This window comes from Ranitomeya imitator, chromosome 8, assembly GCF_032444005.1.
Source record: "Ranitomeya imitator isolate aRanImi1 chromosome 8, aRanImi1.pri, whole genome shotgun sequence".
NCBI lineage: Eukaryota > Metazoa > Chordata > Amphibia > Anura > Dendrobatidae > Ranitomeya > Ranitomeya imitator.
Genome location: NC_091289.1, coordinates 105,868,092 through 105,893,610, shown reverse-complemented (window position 1 = coordinate 105,893,610; position 25,519 = coordinate 105,868,092). Strand labels below are relative to the sequence as shown.

Below are 25,519 nucleotides of genomic sequence, written 5' to 3'. Positions count from 1 at the left end.
ACAGGGAAGCATAAAAAAGAAAGCTTCCTGATGGGAGTGGTCCCCACGTGTATCACTATAGCATACTAGCTGCGTCAAAAGAGATGACAATCATTAAAGAGGACCTGTCACTAGTGATGAGCGAGTGTACTCCTTCCTCGGGTTTTCCTGAGCACACTTGGGTGACCTCCGAGTATTTATGACTGCTCGGTGATTTCGTTTTCATCACAGCAGCTGAATGATTTACAGCTGCTAGCCTCCTTGATTACATGTGGCATTCCCTAGCAACCAGGCAACCCCATGTACTCAGCCTGGCTATTAGCTGTAAATCATTCAGCTGCCGAGATGAAAACTAAATCTCCGAGCAGTCAAATACTCGGAGGTCACCCGAGCGTGCTCAGGAAAACCCGAGCAACGAGTACACTCGCTCATCACTACCTGTCACCAAATTGTTCACATTAACCTGGAAATATAATGTAATAGTGGCTGCAGAGCAGAATAAAACATTTTTAATTGTTTTTCATTTTGGCTTTCCCTTGTAGAGATATTAGCAATCAAAATATTTGGCACCTAGTGAGTTAACTTTTAAGCACAAAAGGGTTTTATCAGATAGCAAATAATACAGGAAGAAGTACAGGTCCCCATTGACAAATACCTGATAACAGCCACTTGGACAAAATAAGTAACTCATTAGGAGCCAAATACTTTGTTTGCTAATATCTCCACCAGAGAGTCGAAATTAACAACAAATAGTTTTATTCTGCTCTGCAGTCACTATTACATCGGTGTCTACCTGAACATGAAACATTTGGTGAAAGGTCCTCTTTAGGCTGCAAAAAGAGAAAGTAACCTTTACATTTGGTATTCCTGTGATCACAACTACCTGAAAAATCACCTTGCATGTCATTGTTACTGCACAATTATCGCTGTAAAAATTAAAGCCAAAAGTCATTAGTAGAATTACATTTTTTTTCATCATTTTAATGTCCTTGGATTTTTTTTTCATATTTTCTAATGCACTAAATGGTAAAATGAATGATGTCCCAACTACTACTCATCCCACAAAAAACTAGCCCTCATACATTTTTATCAATGGAAAAAGTGAAAAAAAAAATGATGGCTCTTTTCACAACAGTGTAAAAACAAATGCAAAAGTTTAATAAGCTAAGGGGTTGTTCTCAATATCTCCATAATGCAGCACAACATATAACAGGCTCTGATACACTGCAGCCTTCATTATTTAATAAGAGTGAAAGTCCGGTAAGAAATCTCACAGATATAAATGTATGTACCATATTGTGCTTGATATTCAGATATCTTACTATAATCCATGATTTTCCATATTGCTTTATCTATGGAAATGCTCAAAGCCTTGACCTTCCTCAATTGATTGTATATTTTTTTATTATTTACAATATTAGTAAGAAATATAGCTCTGGGAATAATTAAGAAACCACTGCAAAATGTTCAGTTTGTCTGATTTGTCTCTTTATAAGTATATTTTTGACTAAAATCTAAATTGTTCATTTATTCTATAAACTTCTGATAACATGTCTCTGAATTTCCAATTTTGTATTTTTTTTTCTGAAAAGGAGATATGGTCAAATTTTTTTAAAAAGTCAGTGTTTCCAGACCTCAAATAATGCAAAAAAACAAGTTTATGATCATTTAGAAACAACACTAATGTTTTAACTCAGGAAGAGTTCAGTAATCAATATTTTGTGGAATATGATTTTTAAACACAGCTTTCATGCGTCTTGGCATGCTTTCCCCTAGTCTTTAACACTGCTTCTGGCGATAAAATGTAAGCAGTTCTTCTTGGTTTGATAACTTGTGACTATCCATCATCCTCTTGATTAGATTCCAGAGGTTTTCAATGGGGTTCAGGTCTGGAGATTGGGCTGCCCATGACAGGGTTTTGATGTGGTGGTCTCTTAATTTTTGCCAGAGCTGTATGTAAATTTGGAAATGGGCTTAGCCTTAGGTCTCTTTCACACTTCAGTCTTTTGGCGTCAGTCTAAAACCGCCATTTGCCTCAAATAGCGGATCCGCCACTTTTTTTTGGCGGATCCGCTATTTTCCCATAGACATACATTAGTGACGGATTGTGGCGGATGGTCATCCGTTCCATCCGCCATGTGATGGATCCGTCGAGATTTGGCGGACGTCATCTAAACATTGACGAACATTATAACGTTTTTTGTCTACGCCGAAATGGCGGTTCGCGACGGATCCGTCACATCCGCCATTCTATAGAATGGCTGCCTATGGGCAATGGATCTGTCGCGACCGTCATTTCGGCGGATCCGTCGCCCCAATCCGCTTTTCCAATTGCGCATGCTCCAAAAAGTAGATACTTTTCCCTGACAACCCCCAAGTAACGGATCCGTCAAAAAAACGGATCCGTTAAAACCGTTTCCTCAACAATTGTGACGGATCCGTCGATCCGTCACTATGTCGGAGCAGACTGACGCCAAACAACTGAAGTGTGAAAGAAGCCTTAGACATTAGCACGAGGATTACTGTGATTACACTAGAATAAAAGCTTTAATGCACACAGTGGCACGACATGTTAACTGCACAAATAGAGCGATATCTCCACCCATGAGTAGCTCCTTAATTACTTGGATGTTAACCAGTTTTTCCATTTTTGTGGCTACTTGAAAATATAAGAGACTTTAATAAACACATTTATGCAGCACATTGGTACAATCTGTACAGATGCCTTGGCAAGTACAGAATGGAACATAATGTATCTAGGCCAAGTAATATAATGGCTGCATATTCGTTGTATGGAATGCAAGTGGACAGTAGAAGGACTTGGGTATACTAGTTAGTAATGAATGTCAAGGAGGGGCTGCAAAAGCTAACTGAGTATATAAATAGAGGTAAATCCCTTAGCTTACACTTACATCTGCCACTACTGTAGTTGATAACACCTGGATGGTGGGGGTCTATCATGTGGGGAACTGATATTGATGATCTATTCTAAGGATAGGTCATCAATATTAAAGTATTTGATAACCCCTTTAAATGCCTAAAACACAGCTTCCTGAAATGCTGTCTTACTCTACTGAATTATTCTGCATTTATATTAGCCAAATTTTGTAGAGAACTCTGAATGATGTACATTCTAATTTCACTTATAGTTGATGGTAATTGGGGTCCATGGGAAGCCTGGAGTAAATGCTCTTCTACATGTGGTGGTGGCCAACAGATTCGGACTCGCTTGTGTAAGCATCCCATGGAATCTAACAGTGTTCGCACATGCCCTGGGGACTCCACCCAGCTTCTGAAATGTAATGTTCAAGCTTGCCAAGGTATGACCATTAACTTACCAGTACATGCGTATGATGCATTGTAAAATTCTTCTATGTGTGTCCACAAAGATCAGACATTTACACTCTACACGTTTTAATTGCATGTTAAAAACTGACCTAAAATTGATATTTATTAGATATGTACTAAAAGGATGGATCACATCCAATGACAGACGTACATACAAAAAATAATAAATATAATATTGGGCTATAAATATACAAGTGAATATAGGGAATCCCTATATTCTATTCTAATACCTATTTTATTGCCTGCCTGCCTGCCAGGGGAGGTTGGCACCCTAGGGGGGTTCGATAGTGGTGCCCCCCACTCCTCGGTGGCTGTCGCTGTTGAACCTAGATAACCCTGGAAATCAAAAGGGACATGTGAGTATACACAGAGCTAGGTAAAGAGTAAACAAAAAGAATTAGTTTTCTGGACAGCCAATCTGATAGTGATATACTGCTAATGCATCCAAGAAAATATAGTAAATAGCCAGAACCATTATCTAAGTGGGACCATAAACAGAACTGCGGGGAGCAGCTGGTAGTGATAAGCAGCTAGTAAATAATGCTAGTTGGCTACAGTATACTAACAGCTGACATTGCCCTGCGTAAAACCCTCCACTGTCGCCTGCCTATAAGTGAAGGTTGGTACCCTAGGGAGAGTGATGTTGGCACTCCCGCTCCTCGGCAGCTGCCCCTATTGTCCCTGAAATGCCATAACTTAGACCCTAGGGTAAAATAACCAAGAAACTATATGAAGCATAGCCATATACATGTAATAGGACAATTGCCCACAGTGACAAGCTGGTATATCTAATGTCAAAAAGTGGAAAACCATATGACAATGATAGTAGGGTTGTTGGGTGATAATATTTTTCAGGGTGAGATGTATAGGAGGGTAGCAAATGAATAAAATCAATAAAGTTAGTAAGAACCAGAATCACCTTCAAAAATATCTGTAGGCCAATATGTTGTCTTGTGGCAAGAAGTGTTATCCTAGATGCATAATTTTGTATCCCTGCTCACAAATGGGCTGTCTATGCAAATTTCATAGTATGAAATAAAATAGGGGTAGCCGCGAGCAGCAAGTATCTATACAATCGCATCTGTGAGGATTATAATCAAAATATCACAGGGAAAGGTATATATAAAAAGTAATTACTCCCAGTAGAACTAATGCTGCCCAAATATCGGATCAAGACGGTTATCACAAAACATATATTGAAAAAGGGGAAGGAAATAAATCCAACAAAGATAACCTTTTGTCTTTATGGTAAAATTGCTTTATTAAAGTGCAGGGCAAAAAGACAGTGATGACAACAGAGTCATCCAATCGTGCATAAAAACAATTAACATGTACAGGACACTAAGAACCCTGCCTGCTGACCCATAATAAGAAAATGGCAATAATTAGCATATAGGGTCACGGTTATAACACCAATAGGGGGCATAGCCTTTGTCACCATAAACTAGTGTGCAGAAACGCCATTTATTGTACAAAAATAGTGCAATGTTAACATGTCATTCAACATAACATAATGCTTGCAGGCTATATAGCAATGAAAGAAGTAGTTAATACATCATCCCAAAGTTGGTATAAAGCAGGTACAGCGTCCCAGTGTCCGCCCCAACGCGCGTTTCGGAACACCTTCGTCAGGGGGGCCCCCTTCTTTCATTGCTATATAGCCCGCCAGCATTATGTTATGTTGAATGACATGTTAACATTGCACTATTTTTGTACGATAAATGGCGTTTCTGCACACTAGTTTATGGTGACAAAGGCTATGCCCCCTATTGGTGTTATAACCGTGACCCTATATGCTAATTATTGCCATTTTCTTATTATGGGTCAGCAGGCAGGGTTCTTAGTGTCCTGTACGTATTAATTGTTTTTATGCACGATTGGATGACTCTGTTGTCATCACTGTCTTTTTGCCCTGCAGTTTAATAAAGCAATTTTACCATAAAGACAAAAGGTTATCTTTGTTGGATTTATTTCCTTCCCCTTTTTCAAATTTCATAGTAGTCTCACATCTAACACACTAGCAAATTCATTAGATATACAGTGCAGCCTAATGATCGAAAACTGCAATGTGAAAGGTATCAGTGAGACATGTATGGCAGTATTGAGGTGGATAGTACTTATCCGTTTGATGCCCAGATCTGATTCCACATTACCTCGACGCGTTTCGCTTGTCAGCTCATCAGGAGGCTTGATAGAATAACGAGGGTATGATGCTGTGGTGATGGCAGACGACCCAGGAATCGCACAGAACTGGAAGAATTTTCCAAGGAAAAATGGAGGAAATTCCTTCAAACAAGAAATGAAAGACTCTTGGCTGGCTAAAAAAATAGTTTACAATCTGTAATACTTCTAAAAGAGGGTGTTACTAGGTACTGACCATGCAGGATGACCAATCTTTTGCATCGGCCCATTTTACTTTTTGTAATTTTTAAAATGCAAAAAATGACTATATATTTTTTTGCCTAAAATACAAAAGAAATGTGTCATCTTTAACTTTAGGCCTTTTAGAAATTATTTCATCTTCTACTTGCTTAACTGTTCACAATAACAGTCGCTTTCACCAGGAGTGCCCAAACTTTTACATGCCACTGTATGTGGCCACATTAATTTTAAAAAGCTTTTAAATATGACATTTTCATATTAATATTCATGGCATGTCAGACATTACAGCTATATTGTGTAATAAATGCATAGTTAGAAATTCTGTACTAGCAATAGTGAATTTCAAAGTTCAAAGTGCTTCAGGATTGAAGCTTCATTGTGTGGAGGCTTGCGTATGTCCAGACATGGTGGACAATATCCATCACAAAGTTTGCTCCAAATCAACTGCAAAATCAGCATGTAAAGGTTGATGTCCTTGCGAAAAATCTATTAGCACACTTTGTCAATAAGGTAGATACATAAACTCCAAAATAACAGTCAAAGATCACTACCGAAGATGCTAAATCTCAGGGCAAGAAGGCACGTACAGGTGCATCTCACAAAATTAGAATATCATCAAAAAGTTAATTTATTTCAGTTCTTCAATCCAAAAAGTGAAACTCATACATTAGATAGTGTCATTACAAACAGGGTGATCTATTTCAAGTGTTTATTTCCCTTAATGTTGATGATTATGGCTTACAGTCAATGAAAACCTGAGTGTCATTATATCAGTAAATTAGAATACTTTATAAAACAGCTTGAAAAAATTATTTTAAAATATGAAATGTTGGTCTACTAAAATGTATTTTCAGTAAATGCACTCAATACTTGATCTGGGCTCCTTTCGCATCAATCACTGCATCAATGTGGCATGGCATGGAGGCGATCAGTCCGTGGCACTGCTGAGGTGTTATGGGAGCCAGGTTGCTTCAATAGCAGTATTCAGCTCGTCTGCATTGTGTGGTCTGGTGTCTCTCATCTTCCTCTTGACAATACACCATAGATTCTCTATGGGGTTAAGGTCAGGTGAGCTTGCTGTCCAATCAAGCACAGTGATACAGTTGTTTATAAACCTGGTATTGGTACTTTTGACAGTGTGGACAGGTGCCAAGTCCTGTTGGAGAATTAAATTTCTAACTCCAAAAAAGCAAGAAGTGCTCTAAAATTTCCTGGTAGACAGCCGTGCTGAATTTGGCCTTGATAAAACACAGTGGACCTACACCAGCAGATGACATGGCTCCCCAAACCATCACTGATTGTGGAAACTTCACACTAGATCTCATGCAGCTTGGACTGTGTGCCTCTCCACTCTTCCTCCAGACTCTGCGATCTTGATTTCCAAGGTCTAGTGTGAAATATCCACAATCAGTGATGGTTTGGGGAGCTATGTCATCTGCTGGTGTAGGTCCACTGTGTTTTATCAAGACCAAAGTCAGCGCAGCCGTCTACCAGGAAATTTTAGAGCACTTCATGCTTCCCTCTGCTGACAAGTTTTTTGGATATGGAAATTTAATTCTCCAGCAGGACTTGGCACCTGTCCACACTGCCAAAAGTACCAATAAATGGTTTAAAAACAACAGTATCACTGGGCTTCATAGAGAATCTGTGGGGTGTTGTCAAGAGGAAGATGAGAGACACCAGACCCAACAATACAGATGAGCTGAATGCTGCTGTCAAAGCAACCTGGGCTTCCATAACACCTCAGCAGTGCCACAGGTGATCGCCTCCATGCCACGCTGCATTGATGCAGTAATTGATGCCAAAGGAGCACCAAGTATTGAGTGCATTCACTGAACATACCTTTCCGTAGGCCAACATTTCGGATTTTAAAATCATTTTTTCAAGCTGGTATTAAAACGTATTCTAATTTACTGAGATAATGACTTTTGGGTTTTCATTGGCTCTAAGCCATAATCATCAGCATTAACAGAAATAAACACTTGAAATAGATCACCCTGTTTACAATGACTCTATATAATATATGAGTTTCACTTTTTGTATTGAAGAACTGAAATAAATTATCTTTTTGATGATATTCCAATTCTGTGAGATGCACCTGTATGTTGAACATGTATTTAAAATATTAATTCTTTATTGTAACTTTAAATAAAATTAAAAACTAGCAGGGATTTTGCAAATGTAGTAAACCAATATAGTGCAGGCTTTTACATAGGAATGTATGCAAATTAGATGACCAGTAGAATGCACAGATATAAGTTTAAAGGGAACCTGTCAGAAGTTTTGTCCTATGCCAACTAAAACTATCACCTTAATCTGTGTCTGTACTGACTCCCCCTGTATAAACTCCCAAAAAACCTTTTGAAGTTCTCTCGCGCTGTATGTTAATCCTGTTGGTACAATCCGATAGGCGGCGTTTCTGCAGTCTCCATCCCTCCTCCCTGCTGCTGATAGCCGTGCTCCTGCTGTAATTGATGTGTATAACGCCTCCTGCATCATCCACATAGCTGGGTGAAATATTGCGCCTGTGCAGAGAAATCGCTGGCTCGTGTCTGCGCACTCTGCTCTGGCCTATATGCGGGCAGAGCCTAAATCATAATTCCTCATGTGCACTTATGTTTTTGGCTCTGTCCGTAATAGGGTAGAGCATAGTCACATGTGCAAGATTTCGCCAGGCTATGTGGATGATTTAGAAGGCATCATCCACATGAATTACAGCAGGAGCACAGCTATCGCAAGCTGAGAGGAAAGTTAGAGAAGCTGGGAGGTGGGATGGAGACTGCAGAAGCGTGGACCACTAGGATTAACATACAGCATGGGAGAACTTCAAAAGGTTTTGGGGGGTATACAGGGGAAGTCAGGGGGTTATATAACCATTGATGGACTGCAGCACAGGCACTGATTAAGATTATAGTGTTAGTTGACACAGGATAAAAACGGTGACAGGTTCCCTTTAAAAGGTATAATTGTGACTAGAGGTGAAAATAAAGTGCTCACTGCAGAGCTATGTAAAAATGTAAGTAAAGTGCAAGTGCCTCTATTTTCAAAGAAGCTTCCGTTATCTATGGTTGATTTTCATCAATGGATCACATTAAGGTAAATAACAAGATCTAATAAAGGTGCATAGTCTCTGTAAAGTATCATGTGTCTGTACATACAGCCATAAGGTGAGACCCCTACATATATCAGGGCAACCACCAAATATCAGTTTCAAGATAGAAATATTTTTACAATTTTTGGATAAGAGTTGTCACTACAGTATGTCACTACCTTTGCATCTAATGTTACATGCTGTAGATTTTGCATATGGAAAGCAAAATAGCAAACGTGAACATACTTAGAATTACCCTTTAAAGAAAATGTGAAACTAGAAAATGACGTTTTGTTTAAACAAAGGTTCTATGTTTATTTAAACTTGTGATGATGATACAAAATTTTTTTTTACATTTTGCAATTTTCATACGGAGCTCCAAAACCGGTTGACATTTCTGTTTTCCATTATCATCACAGGCAGGGTTACAGTGCTTTGAAAAAATATTCATACCCCATGAATTTCTCCAATTTTTCTCATGTTACTGTCACGATTCCTCCTCTCAGTGATTGCTATTCTGATCTATGGAAACTGTGTTGCTGAGTTGTCTGTGTCTTGATTGTCAGCTTGGCTGTCCAATCCTGTGATGGGATTGCTGAACTGTCGGTGCCTGGATTGACAGCTAGCTCCGCTGTCCAATCTGTGACTGGGAGGTGCCATACTTTCTCCAGATGTTCAGTGTGTTGGTGATTGCCCAGCTATTTAACTAATCTGTCTGCCCTTGATCCCTGGCAGACTTACAGTAGTTTGTGCTTCTTGGTGAGTGCTAGCCTGATTCTTTTGCTCTTAGTTCTGATCTTCTGTTGCCTGACCCTTTGGACCGTGTTGTGACTATCCCTTTGTCCTTTGGCTTTTGAGCCGCTATCTTTTGTTTTTGACCCTGGACTGTGACTTGACTTACATCTTTGTCTTTTCCCTTGGCTATCTACGTATTCTTTTGGCATTGACCCTGTGACGTTTGACTCTTCTGCCACGCGGTCGGTCCATGAATAGTGACTAGAGTCATAGTTGCACCCACAATCTTAAATGTATTTTATCAGGATTTTATGTGATATACAACACAAAATAGCAAGTATGTGTGAAGTGTAGAGGAAATGATACATGGCTTCCTAATTATTTTAAAAATATAAATCTGAAATTTGTGATGTGCATTTGTATTCAGCCCCCCTGTAGTCTGACACTCCTAACTAAATTCTAGTCTGACTAATTGCCTACAGAAGTCACATAATTAGTAACTTGAGTTCACTTGTGTGTAATTTATTGTCAGTATAACTACAGCTGCTCTGCAAAAGAATCAGAGGTTTGTTTTAGAACATTAGGGATCAAACAGCATCATGAAATCCAAGGAACACAACAGACCGGTAACGCTGGTTTCACATTTGCGTTTAAATCTGCAGCATTTAAAACGCATCCGCAAGTGGTGGAAAAAACGCATATAAGCGCGTACAAACGCAGCGTTTTTTAGACGCATGCGTTGTCGCATGCGGTTAAAAAATGCCGCGTTTGTACGCGTTTACATGCGTTTTTTCCTGCGTTTGCGTTTTTGGTGCGCACGATGAGAAATTTCACAAGAGAAAAATCAAGATAACCAGACACCGCCAATGGGACTAAAGAGGGCGTATATGATGGGATCTCTATATATAGACCCTACGGCTACTGAAATTTTAACAGTTTGCTACTGTATCCTGTGTCATGATGGATCTTCGCATGGAGAGCTTTTATTTCAACCTGGATTTCAGCTTCAAGCTGTTTCTTGATTGTGCTTTTGCTTGGGAGCAAGACAGAAATCGCGAAAGATGGAGAAGGAGACAACGTAGGCGTTTTTGGAGGCACCCCATTATCGAAGTAAGTGAGAGCCGTAGAGCCTATCATACGCTCTATGCCGAGCTTAATGCCAACCCGGAGAAATTCAATGAATATACAAGGATGTCGCAAGACTCGTTCCGGGATTTGCTTGCTCGTGTCCAAGAAACCATACAGAGACAGGACACCCAGCTCCGTAGAGCGTTTCCACCGGAGGAACGTCTGCTGGTTACATTAAGGTACGTTACAAATCTAAACCCAATGACAGTCCAAATTTTTTGTTTTCAGACATGTATGTTTTGGCTATTTACCTATCTTTCTTTAGCGTAAACACACCATAAATAGAATAGATTGTAATTTTTTTTGTTTCTGTTTTTCTTACAGATTTCTAGCAACCGGAGAGAGTTTATCATCCCTCCACTTCCAATACCGGCTTGGAATATCCACCCTGTCCGGAATAGTTGCGGACTCCTGCCGGGCTTTGTGGAATGTACTCCGGGATGAGTTTATACCCGTACCCACCGCAGACATGTGGCTTGAAATAGCTGAAAAATTCTGGAATGTGTGCGATTTCCCCAACTGTTTAGGAGCAGTGGATGGAAAGCACATTTGCATTATCAAACCATCCAGAACAGGATCGGAGTACTTAAATTACAAAAAATATTTTTCTGTGGTGCTCATGGCAATAGCCGATGCGAACTGTCGCTTCATCGCCATGGACATTGGAGCTTTTGGCTGTGGCAACGATTCCCAGAGTTTCAAGAACTCTGATATGGGCCGCCGTGTGTATGGCAGCAATTTACTGTAAATTTTCCACCGCCACAACCTCTCCCCAACACTCAAGGTCCACCGATGCCATTTGTTATGGTTGGGGATGAGGCCTTCCAGATGTGTGAAAAACTACTGAAGCCATATTCCAGTCGGGACTTGAACCACACTAGAAGGATCTTTAACTACAGACTGATCAGGGCCCGAAGAACAGTAGAGTGTACCTTTGGCATTCTGGTCGCTAAATGGCGCATTCTTGCATCAGCTATAAATCTAAAAGTGGAAACAGTCGACGAGGTGGTCAAAGCCTGTGTGGTTCTCCACAATTACATAATGACTAAGAAGCGACCCAACATTGAACTGGATGAACCAGTTGCACACCCACTGCCCGATTTCCAGCATCACCCGCTGCGGTCAACTGCAGCCGTTGGTCACATGCGGGACCAATTTGCTGCCTTTTTTGATTCAGATATTGGACGTGTGTCATGGCAGGACAATGTTGTGTAAATGTCCTGTTGTAATTACATCTGTACCAGTAATTTTCTACAATGATAATAATATTTCTCATTAATAAACTTTAGTTTTGTTTGTGTTGACCATCTCTCCTATCTTTTTCCTCTCCAAACCAATGTTGTTCTAAAACTGGCAGTATTTGATCTGTATTTAATATCAGTTTTTGTAATCCAAAACCAGGAGTGGGTGATGAAGGCAGAGGTGCTAGTTATTATGCTAATATCATAATTTACCTCTAATTGTTCCACTCCTTGTTTTGGTTTACAAATACTGATATAAAACACTGGCCACATACTGATAGTAATGGCAGCCATGTTGCTTTATTGGTAAGCTTGTTGACGTCATTGCGTCATGATTGTCTTCTCCTGTATCCATTGGACACAAACTGAAGAGACAATCACTGTCACACTATCTATACTCATCAAGTCAGGTGTCAGAAATAATGAATTCATGATAAACATATACAGGCTCATGAATTCACTATTTCTGACACTTGGGCAGGTGAGCATAGATATGTAGCGTGTGACAACCATTGTCCCCTCAATTTGTGTGTAATAGATTATGTATAAAGGAGAAAATGGTGGTTATACAAGGCAGTTATCTACTCAACAGGTCAGGTGTCATAACTAATGAGTTTTTTGACACCTGACCTGTTCAGTAGAGGTCTGCATTGTATTTCCACCATTTTCTCTTCAGACTGCCACACTAGGCACAGACAAAAAGAGATTATGGAGATACATGTAATATTTTTTGGCCCACCTCATATCTGTATACTAAAGACACTCGAAGCTGCAGTCTTTTTATTTTTAACTACTGGAGATATGATGTGGGCCAAAAAGTAAGTGTGTGGCGATGTTTCTTGGCGCATGGTGTGTGTTGCCGGCGGCGATAGACACAATAAACCAAACATAATTGTGGCAAATCAAACTTTTTTTATTTTGTTAACAACTGAAAAAAATTATTTTTTACTGCGCCGACTTGGGGTAGAGTGATGTAAACGGGGGGTGTGAAGAACTGAGGCCGGGCTAACTGTGGACGACGCAGAGGTGGCAGGAGAAGGGGCAATGAAACTAGAAGGGTCTGGAAGTTCGGGGATGGGGCTTGACACATGAGAGGCTTGAGACGCACTGGAAGGGTGAGAAAAAACTGACATTACAGACACATTGGTAGGTGAAGGGGGAGGAATGCTAAGAGTCCTCTGGTTTTTGTTTCTGGTTTTTTTTGGGGGGTTTGCCTGGTTGGGGGGACGTCTTGGTGGGCTCATATGCCGTGGCGTGGTGGCGGGTGACCTGTCAGGGTCCGGCTGCACTGTGTCAGAGTCCATATTGCTCGTAGAGCGTGCAGCCATGCCAGAGTCCGTAGCGCTTGCAGAGCGAAAGGCCATGCCAGGGTCCTGCTGCATCGTGGTGGGGGCGGTACAGAAAGCCATGCCAGGGTCCTGCTGCATTGTGGTGGGGGCGGTACAGAAAGCCATGCCAGGGTCCTGCTGCATTGTGGTGGGGGCGGTACAGAAAGCCATGCCAGGGTCCTGCTGCATCGTGGTGGGGGCGGTACAGAAAGCCATGCCAGGGTCCTGCTGCATCGTGGTGTGGGCGGTACGGAAAGCCATGCCTGGGTCCTGCTACATCGTGGTGGGGGCGGTACGGAAAGCCATGCCTGGGTCCTGCTGCATCGTGGTGGGGGTGGTACGGAAAGCCATGCCTGGGTCCTGCTGCATCGTGGTGGGGGCGGTACGGAAAGCCATGCCTGGGTCCTGCTGCATCGTGGTGGGGGCGGTACAGAAAGCCATGCCAGGGTTCTGCTGCATCATGGTGGGGGCGGTATGGAAAGCCATGCCTGGGTCCTGCTGCATCGTGGTGGGGGCGGTACAGAAAGCCATGCCAGGGTCCTGCTGCATCGTGGTGGGGGCGGTACGGAAAGCCATGCCTGGGTCCTGCTGCATCGTGGTGGGGGCGGTACAGAAAGCCATGCCAGGGTCCTGCTGCATCGTGGTGGGGGCAGTATGGAAAGCCATGCCTGGGTCCTGCTGCATCGTGGTGGGGGCGGTACAGAAAGCCATACCAGGGTCCTGCTGCATCGTGGTGGGGGCGGTACGGAAAGTCATGCCTAGGTCCTGCTGCATCGTGGTGGGGGCAGTATGGAAAGCCATGCCTGGGTCCTGCTGCATCGTGGTGGGGGCGGTACAGAAAGCCATGCCTGGGTCCTGCTGCATCGTGGTGGTGGCGGTATGGAAATCCATGCCTGGGTCCTGCTACATCGTGGTGTCAGAGGAGAAGGTCCAAGCAGGAGCAGTGGTTGTCACGGTGGTGGCGGTGGGATGTCCAACTGCACTCGTCATGGTGCTGGCGCTGTAGTGGAGCCCGCCTGTGGAAGGAATTGAGGTGGCCATGCAGTGGTATGCAGCAGAGGTCGGCATTGAGGTTAATCGTGACAGTGAAGGCACAGTTGGATATGCCCCCACTGTCTGCTGGAAATACCGACTCTGCTGCATAGCCTGCACGTAAGCAGCATTGCAGGCCTGCATGACACTCAGCTGGAGATCAGGAGTAAGGTGTTCCGACATGCCCTGCTCAATTTGGTTAAAAAAATGATGAGCTGGCCTCTGGAGGTCGGCTTTCACTTGATCAAGGCTTTTGGTGACCTCCTGGATACGGGCATTCAAGAGGTTATGTGAAACATCCATTCGGTCACCTAAAGCCTTGATTGCTTCGTGTAAAACTGAGCTCAAGTGCAAAAACTCGGGCATGAGTGACCTGTCCGAAGCCCTCTGCCGCTGCCGGGATGAGCCCCAAAAAAAAGGGGGCAGTGGAAGAGGACTGCGAAAGGGAAAGACCTGATGGACCAGCTTCCTGGTCTCCAGTTAGTGTGGAAGGCCCACCTGCTGCTGCGCTGCTGGATGGCTGGGACGAGTCCGTGGCTGTCGGATGAAGGACCGCTCCAGAACCTGGGCCGACAGTTGTGCTGTATGTACTGTGAAAAAAGGAAAAAGAAAATTAATACCAAAAATTAACCAGACGCAAAGTCCTGTGGAATTTAAAAATACAGATTATGACAATACAATACAACCTAAAGCATGTGATAAATACTTACGTTCTCTGGGCAAGGACCGGTCTTAAAAATGCCAGAACGCGATGGTATTTGTATGTTCGGATCCTTGCTCCTGAACCACTGGGAACACGACTCTCTTGACGCAGGTCCTTGTTGAAGCGGTCATTCATCGAACGCCAACGTGTTTTTACTTTGTCCAATGTTAAAAAAAAAAAAACATTATGGTCAGAAAATGGACTTTTTGCCATGCTCAGCCAACTGTGTGTGATGAGAGAAACTCCGGAGAGTTTCTTTCATCACACACAGTCGAGTGAGCACGGCCAAGGTCTCTGCTGCTTCACACTGCAGTGCAATACTTACCAAATGCACTTCGGACCCGTGTCGTGGCGTTGTCCCAGCCATCCCACATCGCTTGGGCCACCTCATTCCACAACCGCCGGATCGTGGTGTTGTTCGAGTGCAGTAGATCCCGGCTGTCCCACAACGGGACTCGCTCCTTGACCAGGGTGATAAGTAGGTCATTGCCTATCAGGTTATCGTCCCGTTGTGAAAACTAAAAATTAAAGAAAGTCATTAAAGTTTGCTTAATTACATAAGGAAAAGAAAGAAAAAAGATGCTGAGATATGGCATGAATAGGAAAGTCAAGATACAAAAGGATTCCAGAAGGAAAAAGTTTAGAAATACGAGTGGAAAGAAAGGAAGATTCAAGAATATTACACTGAGGACAGTCAGCCTTGTATACGTGCCCGCTGCCATCTTTCCACCGGACCTTGACTCCGCTGCTCCTGCCCTGTCTGTGCCTCAGTAGAAGAGCTCTAAAAAAAAAGGAAAAATCAAATTGTTACATCTGTTGATGTGACAGTGAATACTCACCAATCTGACGAGGCAAATACTCACCTCACTGACATGCTCCACTTCCGACTGTCGTGGCTGAAACTCCTCACCAGATGAAGAATCCGAAGAGGACATTCTGATGCATGTAGAAAGAAAAAAATGGCAGAAATTAGGACATGTAGAGACAGAAAATAGAAAATAAAGGCATTGGCTAAGGATATACTCACATTGTTCAGGGTCTTGTCCTCCAAGATGTGGCCTGTCCGTGTCTCTTTGGCTTCAGAGTCTGGTGAGAAGTGACCTGCAACTGTCCACACCCTCCCTTTTATCACCTTGATGGTGGGGGGTGGCTTATCAGTGTCTAGACATTGTTATCTTAATTGAAACGCATGCGTTCAAAAACGCAACCAAACGCATGTGCTAAAAAACGCATGCGTTTACATAGACAGCAATACGTTTTTTTGACGCAATCGAACGCATGCGTTTCCTTGCGGCAATAAGACGCCTCTAGAAATTACTACATGTTCCATTTCCGCGCCAAGACGCTGTTAGGGTTGGCGGAACGCACCAAATATATAATTTATTAAATGGAATTGGTGCGTTCGCAACCAGGGATCCACCGTGCAGGAAAGCACCTGCTGCTAAATAATGGCGGCTCTATATGGCGGTATATACCAACTCTGTTAGCTTCACAGAGTAACCGCGAGAGGAAAGCTCTGTGCCCTGTTAGACTTTCACAGAGGCACAGGCCAACTACCCAGATGTGAGCAGTGAGTGGTCATGCATGCATACAAAACTCCTCGCCGGAGATGCCAGCATTCTAGGGGCTTATTTCAGCCGGGTCCCTGAACACACTTAAACACAATCTCCTCGCCGGAGGTGCCAGCATTCTAGGGGCTTATTTCAGCCGGGTCCCTGAACACATTCAAACACATGACCACATTGGCGCAAAGCATATAGCATAAGACGATACTAGCGCATGGCCGTGCGGTCATGCGCAGTTTATATAGTTGCAGCACAGGAAGCTGCTACTGAAGTTTTTGCCCTTTCAGGACCTTCCAGAAGGACCAATGGAAAGTGCTGCAGTACCTGAGCATGTTTTGCCCTTTCAGGACCTTCCAGAAGGACCAATGGAATGTACTGCAGCACCTGAGCATGTGACCGAACATGTGACCCTCGACCTCCAATGGGAGACCCTGCCCTGGGCATGCTCAGTGTGAGTAAACAAGGACTTAGTCCCAGAGAGGCTCGCTCGCCGCAGATCAGTGCAGGGTACCATAGGAAAGCCAGAAAAGGCAGTAGTGACCCTATGCACCGAATGAGCCCCAGCGAGACGCTGGGAGCGACGTCTCCGCTGAGCAGAGCCCACTGCGGCCGATACTGAATGGGAGACCGCAGCAGACACGGATCGAGATTCCCCCTGTGCAGCAGAGGAAACTCGACTCCTAACAGACGCAAGCATCGAAACGACGCATGCGTCGTCAGACGCGGCCAAATGCGTGCAAAAAAACGCATGCGTTTTTAATGTTAAATATAGGAAAACACGACGCATGCGTTTATATGCGTTACAAACGCAGCGGCAAAAAACGCAAATGTGAAGCCAGCCTAAGTGATTAACTTGAGAAGAGTAAAGCAGAGTTAGGTTATAAAAATACCCCAAGATCTGAACATCTCATGAAGCACTGTTCAAGCCATCATCCTAAAACGGAAGGAGTATGGCACAACTGAAATCCTACCAAGACATGGCCTTCTACCTAAACTGACATCTCAAGCAAGGAGAGCACTAATTAGAGAAACAGCCAAGAGGCCCGTGGATATCCACAGCTCAGGTGGTAAAATCTGTCCACCTGACAACTATGAGTCAGTTATACCACAAATCTGGCCTTTATACAGGAGTGACAAGAAAACAGATATCTTTAAAAGCAAGCCATAATAAGTCCTGTTTGCAATTTGCCAAAAATCACGTGAAGGACATAACTAGCATATGGAAGAAAGTGTCCGATCAGGGGAGACCAAAATAGAACTTTTAGGTGTAAATGCAAAATGCTATCTGTGGTGGAAAACTAATTGCACCTCACCCTGAAAACACCATCCCCACTCTTAAACATGTTGTTGGTAGCATCCTGCTGTTGGGATGCTTTTCAGCAAGGACAGGGAAGCTAATTAGAAATGATAAGATGGATGGAGCTAAATACAGAGCAATCATGGAGGACAACCTGTTAGAAGCTGTAAAAGACTTGAGACTTGGGGCGTCGATCCATCTTCCAGCAGGATATCGACCCTAAACGTACCAGAGCCAGAGCTACAATGGAGTGTTTAGATCGAAGCATATTGATGTGCATGAACTCATAGTCCAAACCTAAATACCATTGAGAATCTTTGGAAATACTTGAAAATTGCTGGTCACAGACACCTCCATCCAATCTCACTGAGCTAGAGCTAGTTTGTAGAGAAGAATGGGCAAAAGTTTCAGGGGGACAAAATACAAATGCACGTCACAATTGTCAGATTTATATTTCTAAAATAACTAGAAAACCATGTATCAATTCCTTTACATTTTACAAATACTTGTTACTTTGTGTTGGTATATCACATACAATCCCAATAAAATATATTTAGGTTTATGGGTGTAACATGAAAAAAATTGAAAAATGTCATACGGTATGAATACTTTTTCAAGGCACTACAGCATGAACAGTTATACAGGGTAACACAGGATAACTCCATTCACAATAGGTGATGGAAACAGCTCTTACCACCTACACACACAATGATATTCGCAGAAATCACAGAGCATGCCTACAAAATAGTTGAAACAGTCCATATAACTAGATTTTAATGATATTTTGAACAGTGCACTTTTCTATAGTTTTAAAATTATCTTACTAAAGTGCAAAACCATGCAGCACCTGCCACTGGACTATGTAGTAGCGTCCTATTTTTCTTCCTTCCTCTTAAATATTTAATCATACTTTTCTTTCACTATATTTTTATCTTTTTATATTATCTTCCTTTGTTTAGGTGGAGCTCAGTTCATTAGAGGAGCCCTAGTTGGAACCATCAATGACGTTGACTTTGGCATTGCATTTCTTAATGGCACAATTAGCAACTCTCCTGATTCACAAAGTAACATAATAAAGGCACAATATAGCAACATCCCCAAAACTCTAGGTAAGCAAAGTAAAACATTTCTTTATGCATCTATTTCACTTTTGAAATGTTTTCATGATGTGGGTAACAAAAATATCTACAGTGCTTGCCATACTTTAATCCAAGCAATGAAACCTGATAAAATTAGGCTAAATAGAATTTATTTTTCATGACTGGTGTCACTGTTTCTTTGTAAAATGCCTAATTGGGCAAAATGTAGTGGCAACTGCTTTACACGACTAGAAGCACAGTAGAAAGAGTATATGACACTGTATAGGTTTTTTTGTAGTTCCTGACTAACATTATGGGGTCAAGACATAGCATTAAGAGATGAGAGAATTTGTTTGATTTTTTTTTTAAATCCACATTTGACAAAATGCGGATTTTTTGTAATACATTTCCTTGCGGATTCAGCTAAATGGTGGATTGCCCACATCTTGCTATACCATAAAAGAACATCAAAATTTTAAAAATAAAAAAATATGTATACTCACTTTACCACTCACCTTTCCGGCCCCTCCTCTCCTCAATGTCCAAGGTCCTGCCTTGAGTGCTAAAATCCCAGACCTCTTCACGCTAGGCCATTACTTCTGGCTCTGATGAGGTCCAGGATTGTTCTGTGCATGCAAATACACTGCTCAAAAAATAAAGGGAACACTAAAATACCACATACTAAATATCTCTGAATGAAATATTCCAGTGGCAATTTTTCATTCATTGCATAGTGGAATGTGTTCAAAACAATAAAACATAACAATTATCATTGTAAATCAAAATGAATATCCCATGGAGGTCTGGATTTGGAATGATACTCAAAATCAAAGTGGAAAATCAAATTACAGGCTGATCCAACTTCAGTGGAAACGCCTCATGACAAGGAAAAGGTGCTAAGTATTGTGTGTGGCCTCCACGTGCCTGAATGACCTCCCTACTGTACAACGCCTAGGCATGCTCCTGATGAGGCAGCGGATGGTCTCCTTAGGGATCACCTCTCAGACCTGGACTAAAGCATCCGCCAACTCCTGGACAGTCTGTGGTGCAACGTGACGTTGGTGGATGGAGCGAGACATGATGTCGCAGATGTGCTCAATCAGATTCAGGTCTGGGAAACGGGCGGGTCAGTCCATAGCTTCAATGCCTTCATCTTGTAGGAACTGCTGACACACTACAGCCACATGAGGTCTGGCATTGTCCTGCATTTTGAGGAACCCAGGGCCAGCTGCACCAGCATATGGTGTCACAAGGGGTCTGAGGATCTCATCTCGGCACCTAATGGCAATCAGGCTACCTCTGGCAAGCACATGGAAAGCTGTGAAGCCCTCCAAAGAAATGCCACCCCACACCATTACTGACCCACTGCCAAACCGGTAATGCTGAAGAATGTTGCAGGCAGCAGATTGCTCTCCACAGCATGTCCAGACTGTCACATCTGTCACATGTGCTCACTGTGAACCTGCTTTCATCTGTGAAGAGAAAAGGGAGCCAGTGGCGAATTTGCCAATCCTGGTGTTCTGTGGCAAATGCCAAGCATCCTGCACTGTGTTGGGCTGTGAGCACAACCCCCAACTGTGGACGTCAGGCACTCAGACCACCCTCGTGGAGTCGGTTTCTAACCATTTATGCAGACACATGCACATTTGTGGCCTGCTGGAGGTCATTTTGCAGGGCTCTGGCAGTGCTCCTCCTGTTCCCCCTTGCACAAAGGCAGAGGTAGCAGTCCTGCTGCTGGGTTGTTGCCCTCCTATGGCCCCCTCCACATCTCCTGGTGTACTGGCCTGTCTCCTGGTAGTGCCTCCAACCTCTGGACACTACGCTAACAGACACAGAAAACCTTCTTGCCACAGCTCGCATTAATGTGCCATCCTGGATGAGCTGCACTACCTGAGCCACTTGTGTGAGTTGCAGAGTCCATCTCATGCTACCACGAGTGTGAAAGCACAACCAACATTCAAAAGTGACCAAACATCAGCCAGGAAGCATTGGTACTGAGATGTGGTCTGTGGTACCCACCTGCAGAACCACTACTTTAGTGAGGGTGTCTTAATAATTGCCAATATTTTGCATCTGTTGCCTTTTCCTTTTGCACAACAGCATGTGAAATTGATTGTCAATCAGTGTTGCTTCCTAAGTGGACAGTTTGATTTCACAGAAGTTTGATTTACTTGCAGTTATATTCTGTTATTTAAGTGTTCCCTTTATTTTTTTGAGCAGTGTGTAAGGTCACGATGTGTGCTGTGACCTTACACACGCATGCACAGAACCCTTTTCAGTGCTCAGGGCAGTGATGAGAAGATGCAACAAGAACTGAATGGGGAACGGTGAGGAGAGAAGGGGACAGAAAGTTTAGCGGTAAGGTGAATATAAATATTTATTTTCCCTTTTTCATCTTATGTTTTATCCTGGGACTATAGAGACACCAGAGCTTAAAAAGGGACATTCAATTCATGGAGAATAAATTCACTGCAAATCAAATTTCCAAGCAAAATCTGTGTGATCTGGCAAATTCAAAATTTGCCAAATCCGGTCATCTCTAATGGCATTATATACATATATATATATATATATATATATATACAATGCCTTGAGGAACTATTCGGCCCCCTGGAACTTTTCAACCTTTTCCCACATATCATGCTTCAAAAAAAAAAAGATACCAAATGTAAATTTTTGGTGAAGAACCAACAACAATTGGAACACAATTGTGAAGTTGAACGAAATGTATTGATTATTTTCCATTTTTGTGGAAATTCAAAAATTGAAAAGTGGGGCATGCAATATTATTTGACCCCGTTAACGTAATACTTTGTTGCGCCATGTGTGACTGTAGCCAAAGGCAGAGTTCATACGAGGGTGGCACATGTTAAGGAGCTGAAACGCCTAAACCTTTCATCCACTTTTAATGTGGATACCCTGAAATGAAGGCTGAAAGTCTGAACTTCAACTGCATCTGAATTGTTTTGTTTAAAATTCATTGTGGTAATGTCTATAACCAAAATAAGAAAAATGTTGTCTCTGTCCAAATATACCGTATATGGACTTAACTGTATATGGACCGCAATGCAGTCTGGCAGAAGATCTTCCAACCTGAAACTATATTTTCATTTACGTCTACAAGGCTGTAAGCTTAAACTCAGGAGATCCACGGTCAGTCTGGTCATTGTGGGCCATATACGGAGCATGAATTACACTCGTGTGAACACAGCTGTATTCTGTTGAGTGAGATTTCCAGATTTGATGAAAAAAGTATTTATCAGTACTTATTATTGGTACTTCCTATTAAAGAAACATTTGCTTCAATCCCCTTTCTATATTTAGGCCCTTCTATGAGAACTCTTGTCTCGATTATGAATCCGGTATATTGGACTGTAGCTAGAGAAATGGAGGAAGCGGTGAATGGATTTACACTTACAGGTGGAGAATTTATAAGAGAATCTCAAGTGGAATTTGCAACAGGTAAGAGCAAGTTTAGATCAACTTTAGTCAATGTACTAATCTTTGCATGTGTCTTGTTTACTTAGTGAAAGATATTTGCTATCTTATTATGTTATCATTGTTTGAAATAAAATTTAAAAAAATCACATAATAACAAAATTGGTGCTGGAAACTATTAACTTTGTTAATATTAACACTTTATGTCAGCTAAAAAATATAACCACTTCAATGCCAAATAAAATATAAAATGAAATATAAAAATGAAATACTGAAAAATATTGTCCATGCCAAGGATATCAGTCATTATCTTCACTGACATTTCCATTGCGGAGTGGGGTAAAATACAGGCACATACTATTCTGCTAATGCACTTTGAGAATGATAATCTCCTCTCCTGCATCCAATGCAGAGCCCTGGGACCCCATTCAGCAGCCACCAAATCCCTGGCATACTGGGTAGCCATTGCAATCCAAAGCACTCTTGTACCGTCGTTATCCCAGCCCATTTAGCCTGGCTCAGGCAGAGAGACATCACCTGATATTATGCAATGCAAACCAGCTCTGCCAATTCTGAAGAAGTATACTCTGACAAACCCAGCTCTGTTCTGGAGTCTACTCTGATGTTCTGATTAAGGACTTTAGAAAATCTCAGGTCTGTCTCTGAGTTATCTCTGCTATACCGATCTGCTAGTTCAGTGATTTAACGCCCTGACAAGTTCAGCTCTGCCACTGAGTGAGCTTTTGTATCATTTTTCCGGTTCTGTCTGGACTAACAAACTCAGCTCTGTTATCATCTCAGCTTTGTCATCATCTCAGCTCTTTCATCATCCTAGCTCTGCCATACTGCCCTATCTGCTCCACATTGGATTTTGCTAGAAACAATCTCAACTACATCACTGAGTCTACCCTACGTTCTCATGGATTACACCTCTGCTATGTCTACTTCTGCTTTCAGGGTTCCTGTGGTTCCAGTGCTACTCCGTCTGTTGCCTGCCAGCCATTACTGTCTCTGTAGTTATTTCTGTATTCCTGGCCTTGCAGCACAACATGTGTTGTCTATGTTGCATAATGGCTGCTCACCCAGCGGCTTCGAGAGTCCACCTCATCTGGTGAGACAACAGATGGCGAAGAGAATCAGAATCACAGCACACTGCCTGAATTCACCTTTTCAGTTATAAATTATCTAGGTTCTGAATACACTGTAAAGTCATACAGAAGATACGAGCTTGGAGAATATTTGTACAATTCACTAATAATTCACTAATAAGTGAATAGCTGCAGCCCAGTACTAAGTGTGCTTCAGTGTGATAAAATAAAAGCCACTTTAAGGCACATATGCAAGAGATAGCACATGTTGACAGTTATCCTTCTATAAAAATGGCCAAAAGACCATATTCACTAAACTTGGTCTCCAGTATTTATTGTCACTGAAGCATGCATTATATTCATCATAGTTGTGCATGCAGCATTAGGCCCTCCTAACATGTCCAGGTCTCAGGTCCGTGTGACATTCGTTTTTTTCACTGATACTACACATACCCATTATACTCTATGATGCAGCACACATGTCTGTGTGCTCATGGAAGCCACACTAGCCCCTACACTGGTCTATGGGTCCGTGTAAAACATTTGCAACACATGGATGACACACTAATAACACAGTTATGGCTCAATGATGACACACTACCCAAAACACTGATGACACAGATGCCGTTTTTTTCCGGTACCGGTATTATACGGACATGTCAAGGGGACCTTAATGATTAAAGAGTAGCTCCTATGTAGCACCAGGTTTCCGTGTCTTATAATGTCTTGTCTGTATATAATCACTCTCACATCTTCTGACAGTTTGAAAAGAGTAGTAAATTCAGCCTAATCACCATTATTTTCAATGCAGATGCACTGAAAAACTAGCTGAACTGCATTAATAAATACTCTGTGATAAAGAATTTGCACATTAATTACAAAACTAAGGTATTTAAGAATTTGTCAGTGACTATGTTAATGAAGTGTTGGAGCATTTTAATATGTTTTATGTCCCAAATTGTATCTTGGAAAACAAACGTTTAAATGTTTTTCATTTGAAGGGTATCTGTTACCCCATTTGAGCATTTTTAGCTAATAATATGTTGTAAAGGATAATTTGTGAATTAAATTCGCGCTGCAGCAATAATACAAATTCAGATATAATAATGAACTCTGAATTATTATATCTGAATTTGTATCATTGTGGCAGCGTGGATTTAATCCACAAATTATCCTTTACAATGTCTCTGAAAAGGTCACCTTGGTGGCCGGTAGATCTGCAGCAGCCGATACGCACATGCTTTTGCTTTATGCCATCAGGTGAGCAGCTCCTTGTTAAAAACTACAATTAATCCGAAGGATAAGACCCTATTTGCGCTTTTTTATCACCTTAAATTACTATAGCTAATAATATGGGCAGACAGGTTATGAAAGGCTGAAACTAATCATACCTGTATGCTTCCTTGATGATGCCTTGTTCATTATCAATAATCTTTTTTAGTATTGATCTTCCCGGCTATGGGGCATATGCTGCTTGGAAGATAAGACTGCCTCCTCCGCCTGAGGGCCACTGTCACTTCTGATCCCAGTGTTCACCGGCACTCTGAAAAGTCCAGTGTGCAACTTTTCAGAGTGTGGGCGAACTCTGGGACCAGAAGTGAGATTGATTCTCTGGTGCCTGCGCACAAGACAATTGAAGTCGCTGCCCTAAGAAGGGCAGAACAGTGCACAGGAGAGACACCAGGCAGAATGTGCAGGAGTGGGATTTCTGGCCACACACGGTTAGCAGGGAACATGGGGAAGGAAAAATCTAGTATAATGAGAAAGGAGGGAGTCCTATCTTCCAGGCAGTGCCATAGCTTGGAAGATCAAAATGAAAAAAAAAAAAGATGATTTTTCATGAACGAGGCATCATCAAGGAGGCATACAGGTATGACCAGTTTCAGCTTTATACAACACCTATGCCCATATTATTAGCTAAAAACGTTCAAATAGAGTGACAGATACCCTTTTACAGTATATAACCATTCATTAGTGTACACAGTGTTTTATCTTTAGCATAACCATATACAGTTGTGCTCAAATGTTTACATACCCCGACAGAATTTTTGCTTTATTTGCCTTTTTTCATAGAATTTGAAGGAT

The 25,519-nt window shown here is 42.1% G+C and overlaps 1 protein-coding gene across 1 annotated transcript in view; it reads left to right on the top strand.

Annotated features, from left to right (window-relative positions):
- Window positions 1-25,519, top strand: part of HMCN1 (hemicentin 1) — a 733,390-nt gene that overhangs the window by 563,831 nt on the left and 144,040 nt on the right. The window contains exons 93-95 of the mRNA XM_069737257.1: window positions 3,129-3,299; window positions 18,789-18,938; window positions 22,233-22,370. Coding sequence (XP_069593358.1) covers window positions 3,129-3,299; window positions 18,789-18,938; window positions 22,233-22,370 — 459 coding nt within the window. The remainder of the gene's footprint in view (window positions 1-3,128; window positions 3,300-18,788; window positions 18,939-22,232; window positions 22,371-25,519) is intronic.